A 19,294-nucleotide genomic window follows, 5' to 3' on the forward strand; every position below is an offset into this window, starting at 1 on the left:
TCCCCTCCTTTGTCCTCATCCTCCCCGCTGGCCCTGTTCTCGTAAGCTTCATTAATGAGGCTTCATATACAACCAGATGAAACTCAGGCCAACTAGCTACTACAAGAGGTTAGCTGTTACCAGGGGTTAAGTGTTGCAAAGAGTTAAGTTAGCTGTGACGGGTTGATTGTTTCAAGGGGTTAGCTGATCAGGGTTAGGTTAGCTGTTTCAAGGTGTTAGGTTAGCTGTTTCAAAGTGTTAGCTGATCAGGGTTAGGTTAGCTGTGACAAGGGGTTAGCTGTGACAAGGAGTTAGCTGATCAACTAGCTGTACTTTACTCTAGGGAACCTGGAAAACACTTGGAAAAAGCCTGCATTTAAAAAAAGAATGGCGCACACATTTAATATTCCCAAATATATATATACAATACACACGTTAGACAACCTAAAACATCACTTCTTTGGCACATGGATTTATCACTGAAATATTATATTTACAATTTCAGAACAGGCTATTTCCAAAATGACGAATTTAGACGTTTTGGAATGTTTTACCCAAATAGGTTTTCCTAATGCGACACAGGAGGTTCATGGAGTCCAGTCGGGCAAATAGCCTGAAGACTACGGCTTCCAATGACCTCCAACTTGGTCCCAGATGGTTTAGTGTGGGGGTTGTGGAAGTTGTCGTAGTTTAAGGGCTTCCACCAGGTGTGGCCTCCCTAAGGAAGGTGCTGTAGTTTAAGGGCTTCCACCAGGTGTGGCCCTCTAAGGAAGGTGCTGTAGTTTAAGGGCTTCCACCAGGTGTGGCCTCCCTAAGGAAGGTGCTGTAGTTTAAGGGCTTCCACCAGGTGTGGCCTCCCTAAGGAAGGTGTAGTTTAAGGGCTTCCACCAGGTGTGGCCTCCCTAAGGAAGGTGTCGTAGTTTAAGGGCTTCCACCAGGTGTGGCCTCACTAAGGAGGGTGCTGTAGTTTAAGGGGTGGGTCCAGAGGTCCTCATGGGGCCAGGAGGTCAGGTCTTCGTCGGTCCAGAAGGTCCTCGTGGAGTCCAGAGGTCCTTATGGAGTCAGGAGGTCCTCATGGGGGTTAGAAGTGGTCCGGGACCGTTTGAAGAGCCTCCTCGGTGCTGCGCTGAGCGTTTACGTTCTAGAGACAACGAGAGGAATCACTCAGGTTGGAGCCATCTTGAACAGGCTTTCAAACTGAAAACAGTGTGGTACGTATTGTGTGCAGCCCACCTGCGTGTTGACCCATATTCACATTATATAGTCTGATGCTCCAATGGGTTCAGACTCAACTGTTCATTTTCTTTGAAAATGTATTTAGTAATACTCGTTGGGCTTTACATCATTACCACAACAGGCCAATTTCAAAGCCACTAAGAAATGTATTCCTTTGCTTTTCCCTCACCAATGAAAACCGTATAAATGCTTGCATATCACAGTGGCACAAGTCTTTTATTATGAACATATTAATGACAGTGAAGATTTGGGCCCGATTGGATACCATAGATAACTGGAAAGGTTCATCCATCCAGTAACAAAGGCAGAAGATGTATCTCCGACACGATACTTGGAATGAACAGATACATACACAGATGAAGAGACAACAAGAAACCAAATGGATAAAAATATAAGACTTTAAACATCATTTGAATATCGATCACAACATTTTTCAGTCAAATAAACCTAAAATAGAACAAAACTAACAGAGGAAAACAGTATGAGGTTTCTCATTGATGTTCAAGGATATATATATCAACAGATATATATGCTCTACAATAAAAGTTAACATGCAAACAAAATGACACATTTTAATGACAAACATTATCAAACACAAAAACGATGGCTTCAGGAATAACGGTATAAAAAACTAAAAAGGTAAAACGGGGTATTTTTTACTTCTATGTGCTTCCTAAACGGACACACACACACACACACACACACACACACACACACACACACACACACACACACACACACACACACACACACACACACACACACACGTCTCTGAGGGGCCATGTCACAGCGGGGTCGTCTGAACGCTCCTCCGTCCCGCGGCGGCGGTCGAGGGACCAACATGAGGTAAGGTGGACGCCACTGGGAGGGGTGGGGGCCGGGTGGGTCATGAACCTACCTCGGGTCGGGTCCTGTGTGTGTTCACTGCCTCCACCTGGAGACACACCGACTCCACCTTACAGCCTGCGAACACGGACCGGAACGGGGACATCAGCGGACACGTTCATCGCCGGAGGCTACGGGCGTTTGCGTCAACACCACATTGAAAAAGCAATGGACCAGACCAGACACCCCAGGCTACAGGACACCACTTACCATAGGCTACAGGCGTTAGCTTCAACACCGTGTGTAAAGGACACTTCAGGTACGGCAACTCCTCTGAAACACATCAGGTTGGGTTTCAAAATAAGGTTCAGGTTTCAAAGGTCCGGATAAAGCTTCAGGTAACGAGACAGTGAGGTAACAGGCGTTAAGGTAACGGTACATTAAGGTCACACGTTAAGGTAAAGGTACCTGCTCCCTTGTCCAGGAAGTAGGCCAGCAGGCAGCGCATCACGGCCTGATGGCAGACGACCAGGACGTTCTCCTGCCTCTCCAGCTCCATGATGACCGGCTCGAGCCGCTGGACCAGGTCCTCATAGGACTGAGACACACGTCACAGGTTCAGAGTGGATCCAAAGGGATCCCAGAGCAATTTGCATAGATCACATTTTAGAACTCTAGAACCGGCCAATCTTCATTAGTTTCATTCAGAAATTTCTATTGACATACTCTCAGCCGTCTTGAGACCAAGCCTTCATTAACAGAGATGAACAGTGCCCTCTGGTGGTCAAGTAAATAAATACACTACAACGTGACATTTTGACCTCGTTCGTGGTGCGTGTTCTTTGTAGACTGTTCTGGGAATCCAAACGGATAGACTCTGAACATGCCGTCGATCTAAAGTGGCTGGCCTGGTCCACTCAGCTCCCCTCCCCCTTGGGGTAGCGGTACTGATCTATAGTGAGGTCCACTCACCTCCCCCTTGGGGTAGCTGTACTGATATCATAGTGGTCCACTCACCTCCCCCTTGGGGTAGCAGTGCTGATATCATAGTGGTCCACTCACCTCCCCCTTGGGGTAGCGGTAGCGGTATTTGTCCTGATCCCTCATTGCGAATTCGAGTGGAAAGCTGTCCTGGATCTCCTCATACATCATCTCCTCACAGACGCCCTGGAGGGGGGAGAGGAGAAGAACGTGAGACTCTACGGAGGCAGGGTGGTGTGGAACAGGGCGGGGCTGACGGAGCAGACCAGTGGGGACGATGCTGAGGAGAGGCAGACTCACGGCATCTATCTCGTTGAGAGCCTTCCACTGTTCGTAAGGAACTCCCAGGACCTCTGCGGTCTGGATGGTCCTCTTCATCTGGCTGGTCCACACCTTCAGCTCCTTGATCTGCTGCTCCTCAATGAACTTCCTCAAGCCCTGGCCAAACTAGGACATTGAGAGACAGGACGTTGTGTTACAGCATACTGCATTGATTCATGTGGAGGTGATCCAGTCCTGATCAAATATTTGAATCCTTATAGATAGATCCTTTTAATAATCCTTTACAGGAGATTGTGCCACTGCAGCCTCAAGACATAATTCCACACATTTCCTCAGATAGCTTCCATTGTTAATAAGTAAAAAAATCCAATAAATAAATCCTAAAACAAAGTGCAAAGTTATTTTTCTGCATTGTAAAACCTTATAGCAGCCGGTATAGAAGACTTCCTGTATCTCTCGGTTTTGCACATTGGTGCAATCAGTCTCTGACTGAAGGTGCTGCTCTTGATCACCTTCAGGGCGTGGAGTGGGCGAGTGGGGTTGGACATTATTGACCCCAGTTTTTTTTTTTTTATCCTGACTGAACGTACGTCTCTGCCGCGGTCGGACAGGCCCGAGTCACCGCCGATGCGTCCCTGGATGTTGAGGTCGCTCTCGCCATGCCGACAGAGGTAGATGGATCGCGGCGTGATGTGGATGTTCATCAGGTAGTAGACGATCCGGCTCTGGATGTGGTCCAGGACCCGGTTCACAAGGAAACGCAGACCCACGTCCATGACCTTGATGTAGGACAGGTCCCTGAGGGCAGAAGGGGTACACGTCATGTCATTGGCCGTATGGAAACGGCTGGTCCAGGGGTCTGTGGCCTGGCGGACCTCACCTGTCCAGAACCTCGTCCAGAGGCTGGTAGGACGTCTTGTAACACTCTATCCTCTTCATGAAGTCCTCCACTGCTTCTTCTGTGTTGCAGTTGATGTAATCGGGGCTCCCCAACTTCACCTGCTGTAGGGGCAGGGTGGAGAATAGTTTTAGTTTGAGTAGTAGATTAGTTCGCGTTAGTTTAATTTGAGGAGTAGATTTGTAGATTAGTTAGTGTTTTTGTTTAGTTAGAGTAGTAGATTAGTTAGCGTTAGTTTAGTTTGAGTAGTAGATTAGTCAACGTAAAATTACTTTGAGTAGTGGATTAGTTAACGTTAGTTTGGAGGACAGGCCTCATCCAACTAATGAATTGAACTTGACATGACGAGATGATTGCAGCGTCGTACCACGATGTTTGCTGCGATGACCTCTGGGTCCTCACACACCGACTCCACGAAGAACACCTGCAGGGAGGAAACACACACCCTGAAGTTCAGAAACGCTCGTCATCGTTAGTCAACGTCTGACCCACCTGGCGCTCGTTAGTGAACGTCTGACCGCTCGTTAGTGAACTTACTTTGAAGCCGTTCTGCTCAGCGAAGCGGACGATGGTTGCCCTCCGCTCGCGCGTCGTGTTCGTGGCGTCGAACACCTGAGGAGACGAGGTGGGGAGTAAGACACTGGAGGGGAGTGTCATACACTGTAGAGGAGTGAGACACTGGAGGGGAGTGAGACACTAGAGAGGAGCGGTCATACACTGGAGAGGAGTGAGACACTGGAGGGGAGTGAGACACTGGAGGGGAGTGGTTGTACACTGGAGAGGAGAGAGACAATGGAGGGGAGTGAGACACTGGAGGGGAGTGAGACACTGGAGGGGGCTGAGACACTGGAGGGGAGTGAGACACTGGAGGGGAGTGAGACACTGGAGGGGAGTGGTCCTACACTGTAGAGGAGTGAGACACTGGAGGGGAGTGAGACACTGGAGAGGAGTGGTCATACACTGTAGAGGAGTGAGACACAGGAGGAGAGTGAGACACTGGAGGGGGGTGAGACACTGGAGGGGGGTGAGACACTGGAGGGGGGTGAGACACTGGAGGGGAGTGAGACACTGGAGGGGGGTGAGACACTGGAGGGGAGCGGTCGTACTTATAGAAGCCAGCCTACATCACAGGCCAGTGTTCCTACAATGAAAAAACGAATCACTACTCTCACCAATTTACTTGAGAGAGTAATAGTAGTGTGGTGTAGTATAGTGCAGTGTGGTGTGGTGTGGTATAGTATATTGAACTTTATTGTCATTTAGCAGAGTACAGTGTATGTATGGTGTAGCATATGCTGTAGTTGGTGTATGCTGTAGTGTAGTATAGTTTAGTGTAATGTAGTATAGTAGTAGCCTGGCTATTGCCAGACCAAGCTCAATCTACGATTGAGCTTGGTCTGGGGAAGCTGCTTTCATTTTCTTCAGCACAAGAGGCGTGATCAACGGGCCTAGTTCAACTGACTCGGTACGCGATTGGCTGCTTGCCGTCGCTTCCCTGTCATCATTGTGTTAAACCAGCCAATAGCGCGCCAAGGAGATGAGCCAGCTTGGTGATTGGCTCCCGCAAAAATGTATCGGAAGCAGAAAGAAATGTATTGCTCTTCTCCAGACCCTTGTGCAGGGCGAACTCGAATCGCCGGCAGAATAGACGGGGCTACAGGACACCACTTACCATAGGCTACAGGCGTTAGCTTCAACACCGAGTGGAAAGGTCCCAGTCTAGTATAGTAGTGTAGTATAGTATAGAAGTGTAGTGCAGTGTAGTATGGTCTAGTGTAGTATGGTATAGTGTAGTATAGAATGGTATAGTGTAATGAAGTGAGGGTAGTGTAGTATAGAAGTGTAGTGCAGTGTAGTATGGTGTAGTGTAGTATGGTATAGTGTAGTATAGAATGGTATAGTGTAATGAAGTGAGGGTAGTGTAGTATAGAAGTGTAGTGCAATATAGTGTAGTATAGTATAGTGTAATGTAGTATGGTATAATGAAGTGAGTGTAGTGCAGTGTAGTATGGTGTAGTGTAGTATGGTATAGTGTAGTATAGAATGGTATGGTGTAATGGAGTGTAGTGTAGTATAGTATAGAAATGTAGTGCAATATAGTGTAGTATAGTATAGTGTAATGTAGTATGGTATAATGAAGTGAGTGTAGTGTAGTGTCTTATGACGTGCTCTTGTTGAAAGTAGTTTGAAACGGGTCGCTTTTAATTCACTTTATTTGTTAGTATTTCGGTATGGTAACTATGAAGCAAAAGGGAGGGAATTGTGTCTAACACTTGTAGAGAGAAATACCGAGAGCTACTTCAAGCCCCGGGCTTAGACCCGAGGCTCTCTGCGGGGCGCCTTTGGATCTCTGACCTCCTCTGGCTCCGGGCGCTGCGAATGGACCAAGTAGGCGTGGCCTATGTGAAGTGGGCGTGGCCTATGTGACGTCTTAGCTGCGGCTTCTGCGTCTGTCTTAAAGATGCTGCCCTCTGTGGCTGGGGTAGATATTACAGTTTGTATGTTTGATCCTGCTCCATTGTGGCTCTGTGGGGGTAATGCAGCTTGTGTGTTCGATCCTGCTTCCTAGTGGCTATGTGGGGGCAGCTTATGTGCTTAAAATACGTAACAGGTATAGAAGTGTAGTGTAGTATGGTGTGTCGTATAGTGTGGTATAGTGTAGTGTAGTGTGTAATCCTACTCACAGCCACCTGCCCCCCTCCTCCAGTGAGGTACTGATGGACATCGCTCAGTGCTGACAGCGCACACTGACTGGAAGTGAGAGAGTTATGAATCATTATTAACGCAAGGTCTTAACGATGGACACAATAAGCAAGAGCTATATTAAAAAAGGAACCAACAAATGTCATTGCATACGAATACGAATAAATAAAAATTGATTATTCCCAGAGCTATAAGCCAACTAACAGATGATAACTGTTCGTGATAAACACCAAATATTATAACATTAAGATGAGCCCCTACATACTGCAACAGTTTGATACACTAATGATTATAAAATTACCGCCGGATCTTCAGCCCTTCCTCGTTGTCTGGGCGGAAGAACTCAAAGGATTTGTAGATCTTCAGGAAGTCTCTCCTGTATTGGCCCACGTTGAACTCTGGGCAACAAGGAGATTCACACGTGTTTATTTTCAGAATAAGGAAAAACACTAAAATATTTACTTTGGTTGTGGGCGTGGCGGCAGTGGGCGCGGCGGCAGTGGGCGTGGTTGCCGTGGGCCACCTGCAGGTACCTTTGGTGGGAACACCGATCCAGTTGAGGTAGCGGGTCAACTTCTTTGAGATGTAGGTCTTCCCTCGCGCCGGGAGTCCCACGGTCACGATGAGGGTCGGGCAGTTGGTCATGCATACTGCGGGAGGAGGGACACAACCAATCAAGATGAGATAAACCAATCAAAAGCATTCTAGATGAGGCAGACCAATCAAAACCATTCTAGATGAGACAGACCCATCCATTCTAGATGAGACAGACCAATAAAATAAAACTGTGAAAACAGTGCAACATTAATAAGTCAACCATTCGTAAGCAAAATAGTACAGATTAAAAATATATATTCTAGAAAGACCTGGCACACGTGATCTGCATTTTGGAAAGTCTCAAAGAAGTGTGAGATGTATGTGTAGGCCTACATATATACATACCTAAATACTGTACATACATAAGTAGATCTTCTGGGAGACATTCTAAGAAATACTCCTGAGACCTCAGACACCTCACTTGTACTAACACCAGGTCTATTTATAATACATTTTTCTTATTTATGTTCTATTTTGGTTATTCATTTTTTACGTTTTACCGTTTCATTGTTTGGAAAATTAGTAGTTTAAAACGTAGAAATTGTATGTTTAAAAAAAAAAACTGCCAAAGACCAGACCTTAGACCAGTGTTTGTAGGGGCAGGACTATATGTTCCTTGCATTGATCATTCCTCAAGACTTTTGTAAACACCATCGTATTAAATGATGTAACTTTGTGGACCGCAAAATAGAGCCACGAACAGCAGACACGACCAGATAACCCAATATCCATGCGTCACGTCCATCCACCTCTTCGATAACATTAACTCCGTTAGTCAGCAAACACGACCTCAGATACTGAATGTTCTCTGCATCCCGCCGTTGAGTCTTACCCCTTCTCTGAAATATAGGCGCTTCAGGCAATCCGTTCTTACACGGAGTCCAGATCTTCCTCAGCGGGTTCTGTGTGAGAGAACAGGTCTCTAGGTGGACGTCTTGCCGATCCATAGTCCATCCAACACCTTCATGAAATAACGCACGGGACTGGTGGCTTTTATATCTCCCATCAGCTGAGGAGCAGCGCCACCGTAACGACTGTAATAGACTTCAGCTGAGGAGCAGCAGCTATGTTACCGTAACGACTGTAATATACCTACAGCTGCTTGTCTAGCAGTAGAACAATACATTGCAGTAAATTGGAGTTACATTAACTAATATTTATGCTACTCATGTGTATGTCTGATATGTAAATAAATATAACATACTAGCTGGTTTAAATACGGTTTAAATTAAGTGTCTGTGCAAACCACTGAGTTTACGATATTGAGACCATTGTAGGTTGACCAAAATAACACGGCCTCGGGGGTTCATGCGGCCCACATGGCCAGGGAATGCACTGCCTTTGGACCAATCACAACGAGGCAACATGAGGACGGCCAATGGGAGGAGAGGACGGGGTGATGGCTTCGTCTACTGCTGCGGACCGAGAAAACCGTAAACAACCGGGGCGCGTGTCAGGTGGTCATGAACCCTGAACTTTATTCTCTTCATGTGTTTTTAATGAACTGATGAATTAATGAGCATAACCACTATTTGATTCGGCTAGAAGAGCAACATCGTTGTTTTTCGGTCAATTCGTTTCTTTCATTCAATGCACAATGCACAACAACTAACCCTAACACAATGAAGAATATTCTGTCTAATGATTAACCGATCATTCTATTAGTCGAGTTACTCGTCTACTAAATAAATCAAATAATGAAATACTTTTAGTGTGAGTGTTTGTTCTGCACATGAAGGTAGCTAGGCCTAGCAAAAAATACCAATACTACTTATGTTATTATGCAGCTTTACAACAAAATACAACACGGCACAGGGAATGCACACGCATACACTACCTAGTACTAAATGTGTTTTAAATACACTATCTATTAAATGTGTTTTAAATACAAGTGCTTTAGGGTTCGCAGCCAATGAGCTAGGATGCAGTACCGATGATTGAACAGCAGGGGCCACTGTCTTCCCTAGACGGCATCATTAATATTACGTTGCGATCATAGCCTAAAGAAATACGGCGTCTACCATTGGTTTACACACAACCACTGAAGATATTATTATATTATGGTCTCACCTCGCAACCAGCAGCGGAAACAGTCCATGGAGGGCAAATTTCATTACTGCATTGCAGTAGTTAATGGCCAGAACTCCTTGATACTCAATCTAATAACGTTTTAATTAAATAAATGACAAACTGTATCTCTCCCAATAAAATGGAGATGATCTAGCCACTGAGAGACTTTCCTAACGAATGTGGTAGGAAGAGAATGAAATAGCAATCTTCTCATTGACTTCGAATGGTTGTGGACGTTAAATAAGAGGACCAACTACCAACCAACAGTTCAGGTCTGATCTATCACAGTCCCGCATGTAATATAAACCCATAGGACCAGAGAGCTCCAGGTAAACAAGACTGTCCAACAAAAGCGCGCGTCCATGCGCGCGGGCACGGCTGCAGCCGCTATAAAAACCTGAGCGCGTGACCTCTCACCCAGATAACGCAGCAACGAGCGTCGAGCATTACGCATTACGCACTGTGTTGTTCTGTGACGGGCGGCTGGGAAGTGCACACATTGGAGAACAACGCGACCCAACGACGCGGCGAGCCGCTGTGAAGAGGTTCAGAACAACGGGACATCAGAACACAAACCATTGCGAGATTCAGACGGCTCCTGCAGCCAGACCAGTTAGACCACTGTGGTCTACAGTCAGTCAACCAGGAACCCGGTTCTGCTTGTCATCCCTCCTGGTCCTGAAACGTTTGACCCTAATCAGGTCAATGTTCCTTTACAGCCCCATAGTTCGGATAACTTTCACAGCACATTAATCTGGATCCAGCGCAATGGCAATAGATCATTTATTTATTATCATTTATTTAAACAATATCAAAAATGTTATAGTCTTGTTGTTTTAATGCTCTTTCTTAGAAGTGACCTATATCGCATGAAGCCGCACATTCAGCGGTGGCAGTTCAGAGTAGAGATCTTTCCCAGGATGACAAAAATATCCCAAATCACTAACCATCCCTGAGGACACCACATGTACCCATGATGCACCAAGACACACTGTAGCCTACCAACACAGGCCCACCAAACCATCGACGGCCCGGTCCCTCGTGACCCCACTACAGGACGTGGAGTTCCCTGAAGATGCTGAATTGATTCCCCCCCCCCCCCCCCCCCCCCTTTAGAGAGGATGACAGCAGGTATGAGGAACACGTCTCCACAGCCAGACGGACAGTAACCCTCACTCAACCCCTCACTACTCACTCAACCCCTCACTCAACCAGTCACTCCTCAACCCTTCACTCTACCCTTCATTCAACACCTCACTCAACCAGTCACTCCTCAACCTGTCACTGAACCACTCAACCTCTCACTCCACCTGTAGACCTACACAGAGTTATACTGTACAGAGGAAAGGTGTAGCTCACCTCTAAGAGGGTTGAGCTCCACCTCCCCACAGATCAACAAGCTGCTACTGATTCACTTTAGTGTAAATGCTCCACTAAAGTCCGATGCCCAGGAGATGCTGGCCACTGGGGATGCTGAGCCAAGGAGAGGCTGCTCAGAGCCCAGGAGTCTGACAGTGGTGGCGGAAACTCGCAATACTAGTTTTCCATCTATTCGTTAATAGATCGACAACTAGATTCGTTGATAGATCGATCCATCGACGATTCAAAACAGGTTGGAAGTGTACCCCCTACCTGTCGGGTGTCGCGTGGCGGACCCTCTCATACTACCGCCGTTGATTTCCTCGAAGCGGTGCGGAACGCGTCAGTCTGCAGCGCCGGAGCCACCACAACCGTCAGACTCCATCTGGAGAACTTATCACCGCGACACGCCCCTTTTGCGTCCGCACACACCAATATAATAATAATAATAATTAGAAATTATATTTATGTAGCGCTTAATATGGTACTCTAAGACGCTATACATATTGCCCTATCAAACTTATGTGAGACAGACTAGGAATAAAGGAAAAACAGAGGTTTTTCTTTTAACCTCTGTTAAAAGAAAATGGGCGTTTTTCTTTTAACCTCTGCAGACACAAATGGGCGTTCTCGTGTGGTGGGAGTTCCCGTTTACGCAGACTGGAACGCCCCAATCTTATTCTTCGTCGCCTTTCTCGCTGAACTGTATTAAAATTAAAATACAAAAAAATATATATATTAAAAAAGTGTACTACTCCGAAACCATGTAAATAGTGTTGTAAATAAACTTCCAAAGCTTTTCAAATCTTATTTGGCAAATAACTTCACATGGTGTGTCTTTTTACAATTTATTCGTTACCAGCATTCGTAGTGTTGATCAGCAGTGAAATAGTCTACTATAAGACGTTGACGTCGCTTAGCAACCGAAGACGCTGGGGTTGACAAGTTACCGGACTGCTACCCTTGCAAGTGAACGGAGCGTTCCACGGCATTGAGAAGACCAGTGTAATGAAGGCCTGTAAAATGTCTGTTTATGGCATAGATTTCTCCTCAGATTAGGCCAATAAAGCAATGATAACAAAAACAAAAAAAACACAAACACTCGATCAAAGGCCCCCTCTCCCTCGGGTCAATCAAAACCCTCATTGTTTAACATGGATTGGCTAAACAAATGACCACTGTACCATATTTAAACAAAATTCAAATTATTTCCATTGGTCATTCTCAGTGGCGGCTGACGATCAAACATGTTGGTGGGGCACAGTAACAGACAGGGGGTCTGAGGTCCCCCCCCCCCCCCCATATTTTGTTTTGAATTTAATAGATTTGATTTCCTGTATTCTGGTGCATTTTGGGGATGGCCACTACCTATTTACCTACTTTTCATTCAGATTCATAGCCTACATAGTGGGCTGGTGCTGACCCCAATAACCTCATCAACTTCCGTCCTATCTCAAATCTCCCTTTCATATAAAAAATTCTGGAAAAAACAATAGCATCTCAGGTTCAAGCTCACTTATCCTTCAATAATCTTTACGAACAATTTCAATCTGGTTTCCGCCCCCTCCACAGCACAGAGACAGCCCTGGTTAAAATGACCAATGACCTTCTCATTGCAGCAGACTCCGGACACCTCACTATTCTCATCCTCCTTGATCTGAGTGCGGCCTTCGACACCATTTCACACAACATCCTCCTTGACAGACTGGCCTCCATTGGTATCACTGACACACCCCTGCACTGGTTTAAATCATATCTCTCCGGCCGTACTCAGTTCATCCAACTCAAAACTTTCAAATCCCAGTCACTACCGGTGTTCCCCAGGGTTCTGTTCTAGGCCCCCTCCTGTTCATCATTTATCTACTTCAACTTGGCCATATTTTCCGTAAATGTAACATTCTTTTTCACTGCTATGCGGATGACACCCAGCTCTACATATCCACCAAGCCCACTTCTACCCTTCCTCCCACCTCCCTCTCCGATTGCCTACAAGAAATAAAATCCTGGTTCACCTGCAACTTTCTCAAACTCAACAGCAATAAAACAGAAGTCCTCCTCATCGGCACCAAATCAACCCTCACAAAACCTGACAGCTTTTCCATCACTATCGACAACACCTCAGTCTCCCCCTCCCCTCAGGTTAAGAGTCTGGGTGTCATCCTCGACAGCACACTATCATTTCAAGCACACATCAATAACATCACCAGGTCTGCCTACTACCATCTACGCAATGTCAACGGCCTCCGCACATCCCTCACACCCCATAGCACAGCCATCCTTGTTCACACCCTGGTCACTTCCCGCATCGATTATTGTAACTCCCTCCTCTTCGGACTCCCCCTCAAGTCCATCCGCAAACTCCAACTGGTCCAGAACTCTGCCGCCCGCATCATCACCAGAACCCCCTCCATTAATCTCATCACCCCTGTTCTTCAGCAGCTTCACTGGCTCCCGGTCAAAACCCGCATCCACTTCAAGATTCTGCTCCTCACCTTCAAGGCCCTCCACAACCTCGCCCCTCCATACATCTGTGAACTCCTACGCACCAACACACCCACCCGCACTCTCCGGTCCTCCTCTTCAATTCAATTCACTGTGCCTCCCACACGCCTGGTTACCATGGGGTCCAGAGCCTTCAGCAGATCTGCCCCCCACCTCTGGAACAACCTCCCACCTGACATCCGTAATTCCGACACTCTTTCCACTTTTAAATCACGTCTCAAAACACACCTTTTTAAACTGACATATTCCATCTAACCCATCTCACCCCACTTATGTAAATTGTTCAATGTATCTTGTTCTTGTGTTTTTTTTATGATTGTTGATTATGTTTTCTGTTTTTAAACTGCCCTGTAAGGTGACCTTGGGTGCTTTGAAAGGCGCCCTCAAATAAAATGAATTATTATTATTATTATTACATCCTGACTTGCAGGGCCTGGACAAGCATACACTGCAGACCTACTTCATGGCCATTCCACCAGCCATTGCTATTTGACCCATTGTTGACAAATCATGATCACTGCCCTATAGCGTCCATTTACTGTGAGTCTCAATGTCTACTTCAAATGCAGTTAGAAATATGGGACAGTTGCTTCATTTTGTTTATATGCTACAGGCCGAAAGACTAAATTAATACGTAACTTACTTGGTCCTTTTAAGTATAACATTGCTTGGGGAGTCCAATTTCTCCACTGAAAAGGTTGGAAAGTGCTTACAACTCTCTGCTAGGTAGCGATCTATTAAACTGTTGTTTTTTATTGGTCGTAATGAAAAAAACGATAAGGGGTAACCCTGTTGTTTTTGATTGGTCGTCATGAAGAAAAACATAAGGGAAATAATAGAAAAACACACATACATTTTAATGTCATGTTTATCCTCTTTATTGAAGATTGATCATTGTGTATTGTCATCGCCCCAGTGGGGCAGTGGAGTGTACTCTGCCTAACCTCCTGGCGACCGCGGCTCAATTTCTGTGGAAAACACAATATCTTTATCTATCTGCAAAAACGTCGAAAGGGGTGCCGCTGTCGATTTTTATTGGTCAACATGGAAAAAACATGAGGGGTAACTCTGTCGTTTTTTATCGGCCGTCATGAAATAAACATAAGGGGTAACACGGTTGATATCATCAAATAAAACATAGGGGGTAACACTGTTGTTTTTCTTTGGTCGTCATGAAAAAAACCAAAAGGGGTAACAATGTCGTTTTAATCAAATGAAACATGAGGGGTAACACTGTTGTTTTTATCAAATGAAACATAAGGGGTAACACACTGTCGTTTTTTATCGGTCGTCATGAAAAAAACATAAGGGGTAACACTGTCGTTTTATCAAATGAAACATGAGGGGTGACACTGTCATTTTTCTTTGGTCGTCATGAAAAAAACCATAAGGGGTAACACTGTTGTTTTTGATTGGTCGTCATGAAAAAAAACACAAGAGGTAACACTGTTGTTTTTTATTGGTCGTCATGAAGAAAAACATAAGGGGTAACACTGTTGTCTTTGTCAAATAAAATATAAGGGCAAACACTGTCGTTTTTTATCAGTCGTCATGAAAAAAACATAAGGGGTAACACTGTCGTATTTTTTGGTCGTCATGAAAAAAAACATAAGGGAAATAATAGAAAAGAACACATACATTTTAATTTCATGTATATCCTCTTTATTGATGATTGATCATTGTGATTTTCATCGCCTCAGTGGTGCAGTGGAGTGTACTCTGCCTAACCCACTGGCGACCGCAGCTCAATTTCTGTGGAAAACACAATATCTTTCATTTGAAACGTAATGCTATCATGTCTATTGCATCATATATAACCACAGACATATCTGTATAACAAATCTCAGCGGGAAGTGGTGTGAGCTGTGAGCTAACCCCCTGGAGACCGGGGTTCAAGTACGGTTTAGGTCCTCTGTTTGGAAGACTCTAATCTCTATTTCATGCGAATTATAAATTCAAGTAGAACCATTGTGTTGACTTAATTCAGTGTCTTGATGGTGCATTGAAAAGTTTGGAGGTTAATACTCTAAACAGCTCAGATTCGGATCCCTGCAAAAACGTCGACAGGGGTACCACTTTCGTTTTTTATTGGTCGTCATGAAAAAAAAACATGAAAAAAAAAAATTTGTCCTTGTCAAATAAAATATAAGGAGTAACACTGTTGTTTTTCATCAGTGATCATGGGAAAAAAACATAAGGGGTAACACTGTCGTTTTTATCAAATGAAACATAGGGGGTAACACTGTCGTTTTTATCAAATGAAACATGAGGGTTGACACTGTCGTTTTTCTTTGGTCGTCATGAAAAAAACCATAAGGGGTAACACTGTTGTTTTTTATCGGTCGTCATGATAAAAAACATAAGGGGTATCACTGTCGTTTTTTATCAGTCGTCATGAAAAATCCATAAGGGGTAACACTGTCGAAATGTATAGAATAAAACAGGGGGTAACACTGTCGTTTTTATCAAATGAAACATGAGGCTTGACACTGTCGTTTTTCTTTGGTCGTCATGAAAAAAACCATAAGGGGTAACACTTGTTTTTTATTGGTCGTCATGAAAAAAAACATAAGGGGTAACACTGTTGTTTTTTATCGGTCGTCATGAAAAAAACATAAGGGGTATCACTGTCGTCTTTTATCGGTCGTCATGAAAAAAAACATAAGGGGTAACGCTGTTGTTTTTTATTGGTCGTCATGAAAAAAAACACAAGGGGTAACACTGTTTTTTTTTTATCGGTCGTCATGAAAAAAACTTAAGGGGTATCACTGTCGTTTTTTTATCGGTCGTCATGAAAAAAAACATAAGGTGTAGCGCTGTTGTTTTTTTATTGGTCGTCATGAAAAATACATGAGGGGTGACACTGTCAATTTTCTTTGGACGTCATGAAAAAAACCATAAGGGGTAACACTTTTGTTTTTTATTGGTCGTCATGAAGAAAAACATAAGTGGTAATACTGTTCTCTTTGTCAAATAAAATGTAAGTGATAACACTGTTGTCTTTGTCAAATAAAATATAAGGGGTAACACTGTCGTTTTCTATCAGTCGTCATAAAAAAAACATAAGGGGTAACACTGTCGTATTTTATTGGTCGTCATGAAAAAAAAGCATAGGGAAATAATAGAAAAACACACATACATTTTAATGTCATGCATATCCTCTTTATTGATGATTGATCATTGTGTATTGTCATCGCCTCAGTGGTGCAGTGGAGTGTACTCTGCCTAACCCACTGGTGACCGCGGCTCAATTTCAGTGGAAAACACAATATCTATAATTTGAAACGTAATGCTATCATTTGCACTCATATACAACCACAGACATATTTAAGTTGTAAATCTCAGTGGGATGTGGAGAGAGCTGTGAGCTAACCCCCTGGAGACCGGGGTTCAAGTCCGGTTGATGTCCTCTGTTGGAAGACTCTTATCTCTATTTCATGCGAATTATAAAGTCAAGTATAACCAATGTGTTGACTTTATTCGGTGTCTTGCTGGTGCATTGATAAGTTCGGAGGTTAATACTCTAAACAGCTCAGATTTGGATCCCTGCAAAAACGTCGACAAGGGTACCACTTTCGATTTTTATTGGTCGTCATTAAAAAAAAACATATATCAAAAAAAAAAAAAAAAATTTCCTTGTCAAATGAAATATAAGGGGTAACACTGTTGTTTTTCATTAGTCATCATGGGAAAAAAACATAGGGGGTAACACTGTCGTTTTTATCAAATGAAACGTAAAGGGTAACATTGTAGTTTTTTATCTGTCGTCATGAAAAATCCATAAGGGGTAACACTGTCGAAATGTATAGAATAAAACATAGGGGGTAACACTGTCGTTTTTATCAAATGAAACATGAGGGGTGACACTGTCGTTTTTTATCGGTCGTCATGAAAAAAAACATAAGGGGTAACGATGTTGTTTTTTATTGGTCGTCATGAAAAAAAACACAAGGGGTAACACTGTTGTTTTTTATCGGTCGTCATGAAAAAAACATATGGGGTAACATTGTTGTTTTTTATTGGTCGTCATGAAAAAAAACATAAGGGGTATCACTGTTGTTTTTTATCGGTCGTCATGAAAGAAAACATAAGGGGTAACACTGTTGTTTTTATCGGTCGTCATGAAAAATACATAAGGGAAATAATAGAAAAACACACATACATTTTAATGTCATGTATATCCTCTTTAATGATGATTGATCATTGTGTATTGTCATCGCCTCAGTGGTGCAGTGGAGTGTACTCTGCCTAACCCACTGGCGACCGCGGCTCAATTTCTGTGGAAAACACAATATCTTTAATTTGAAACGTAATGCTATCATGTCTATTGCACTCATATATAATCACAGACATATATAACCACAGACATATGTCAATAATAAATCTCAGTGGGAAGTGGAGAGAGCTGTGAGCTAACCCCCTGGAGACCGGGGTTCAAGTCCGGTTGATGTCATCTGTTTGAAGACTCTTATCTCTATTTCATGCGAATTATAAAGTCAAGTACAACCATTGTGTTGACTTTATTCGGTGTCTTGATGGTGCATTGATAAGTTCGGAGGTTAATACTCCAAACAGCTCAGGTTCGGATCCCTGCAAATACGTCGGCAGGGGTACCGCTGTAGTTTTTTATCGGTCATCATGGGAAAAAAACATAAGGGGTAACACTGTCGTTTTTATCAAAAGAAACGTAAAGGGTAACACTGTCGATTTTTATCTGTCGTCATGAACAATCCATAAGGGGTAACACTGTCGAAATGTATCGAATAAAACATAGGGGGTAACACTGTTGTTTTTATCAAATGAAACATGAGGGGTGACACTGTCGTTTTTCTTTGGTCGTCATGAAAAAGACATAATGGGTATCACTGTCGTTTTTTATCGGTCGTCATGAAAAAAAACATAAGGGGTAACACTGTCGTTTTTTATCGGTCGTCATGAAAAATAACATAAGGGGTAACACTGTTGTCTTTATTGGTCGTCATGAAAAAAAAAAAAGGGGTCAGACTGTTGTCTTTGTCAAATAAAATATAAGGGGTAACACTGTCGTTTTTTATCGGTCGTCATGAAAAAAAACATAAGGGGTAACACTGTCGTTTTTTATCGGCCGTCATGAAAAAAAACATAAAGGGTAACGCTGTTGTTTTATATCGGTCGTCATGAAAAAAACATAAGGGGTAACACTGTCGTTTTTTATCGGTCGTCATGAAAAAAAACATAAGGGGTGACACTGTCGTTTTTCTTTGATCGTCATGAAAAAGACATAATGGTAAAAAACTGTCGTTTTTTATCAGTCGTCATGAAAAAAACATAAGGGGTAACACTGTCGTTTTTTATCGGTCGTCATGAAAAAAAACATAAGGGGTAACACTGTCGTTTTTTATTGGTCGTCATGAAAAAAAAAAAGGGGTCACACTGTTGTCTTTGTCAAATAAAATATAAGGGATAACACTGTTGTTTTTTATCGGTCGTCATGAAAAAAAAAAAAGGGGTCACACTGTTGTCTTTGTCAAATAAAATATAAGGGGTAACACTGTTGATTTTTATCGGTCGTCATGAAAAAAAACATAAGGGGTAACACTGTCGTTTTTTATCGGTCGTCATGAAAAAAAACATAAGGGGTAACGCTGATGTTTTATATCGGTCGTCATGAAAAAAAACATAAGGGGTAACACTGTCGTTTTTTATTGGTCGTCATGAAAAAAAACATAAGGGGTAACGCTGTTGTTTTATATCAGTCGTCATGAAAAAAACATAAGGGGTAACACTGTCGTTTTTTATCGGTCGTCATGAAAAATAACATAAGGGGTAACAATGTTGTTTTTTATTGGTCGTCATGAAAAAAAAAAAAGTGGTCACACTGTT

At 43.5% G+C, this 19,294-nt stretch overlaps 1 protein-coding gene across 5 annotated transcripts; it reads right to left on the bottom strand.

Moving 5' to 3' along the window:
• Window positions 1–354: 354 nt before the first annotated feature.
• On the bottom strand, window positions 355–11,355 carry pfkfb4b (6-phosphofructo-2-kinase/fructose-2,6-biphosphatase 4b). Of its 5 annotated transcripts, XM_030374562.1 has the most exons (15): window positions 8,334–9,086; window positions 7,438–7,554; window positions 7,206–7,302; window positions 6,886–6,952; window positions 4,739–4,813; window positions 4,569–4,625; window positions 4,184–4,305; window positions 3,894–4,101; window positions 3,322–3,468; window positions 3,103–3,207; window positions 2,509–2,638; window positions 2,311–2,373; window positions 2,114–2,178; window positions 1,481–1,545; window positions 355–1,120 (listed from the first exon to the last, which is right to left on the bottom strand). In XM_030374562.1, coding segments are annotated over exons 1-15 (1,434 nt in total). In that variant the 5' UTR covers window positions 8,449–9,086; the 3' UTR covers window positions 355–1,119. The 5 variants fall into 5 exon arrangements, with proteins under 5 accessions (XP_030230422.1, XP_030230423.1, XP_030230425.1 ...); XM_030374563.1 differs by lacking the exon at window positions 1,481–1,545 and having other exon boundaries at window positions 8,334–8,833; XM_030374565.1 differs by lacking the exons at window positions 355–1,120; window positions 8,334–9,086 and adding an exon at window positions 11,204–11,355 and having other exon boundaries at window positions 1,413–1,545.
• Window positions 11,356–19,294: the final 7,939 nt, after the last annotated feature.

This window comes from Gadus morhua, chromosome 13 (genome assembly GCF_902167405.1).
Source record: "Gadus morhua chromosome 13, gadMor3.0, whole genome shotgun sequence".
NCBI lineage: Eukaryota > Metazoa > Chordata > Actinopteri > Gadiformes > Gadidae > Gadus > Gadus morhua.

Excerpts from the sequence above, each read along its gene's own strand:
- pfkfb4b (XM_030374561.1), bottom strand. The coding sequence starts at position 8,448 with ATGGATCGGCAAGACGTCCACCTAGAGACCTGTTCTCTCACACAGAAC. Across the intron at positions 7,555-8,333 it reads GCCTATATTTCAGAGAAGGG|TATGCATGACCAACTGCCCG; the intron begins GTAAGACTCAAC and ends CTCCTCCCGCAG. Across the intron at positions 4,306-4,568 it reads TCATCGCAGCAAACATCGTG|CAGGTGAAGTTGGGGAGCCC; the intron begins GTACGACGCTGC and ends CTGCCCCTACAG.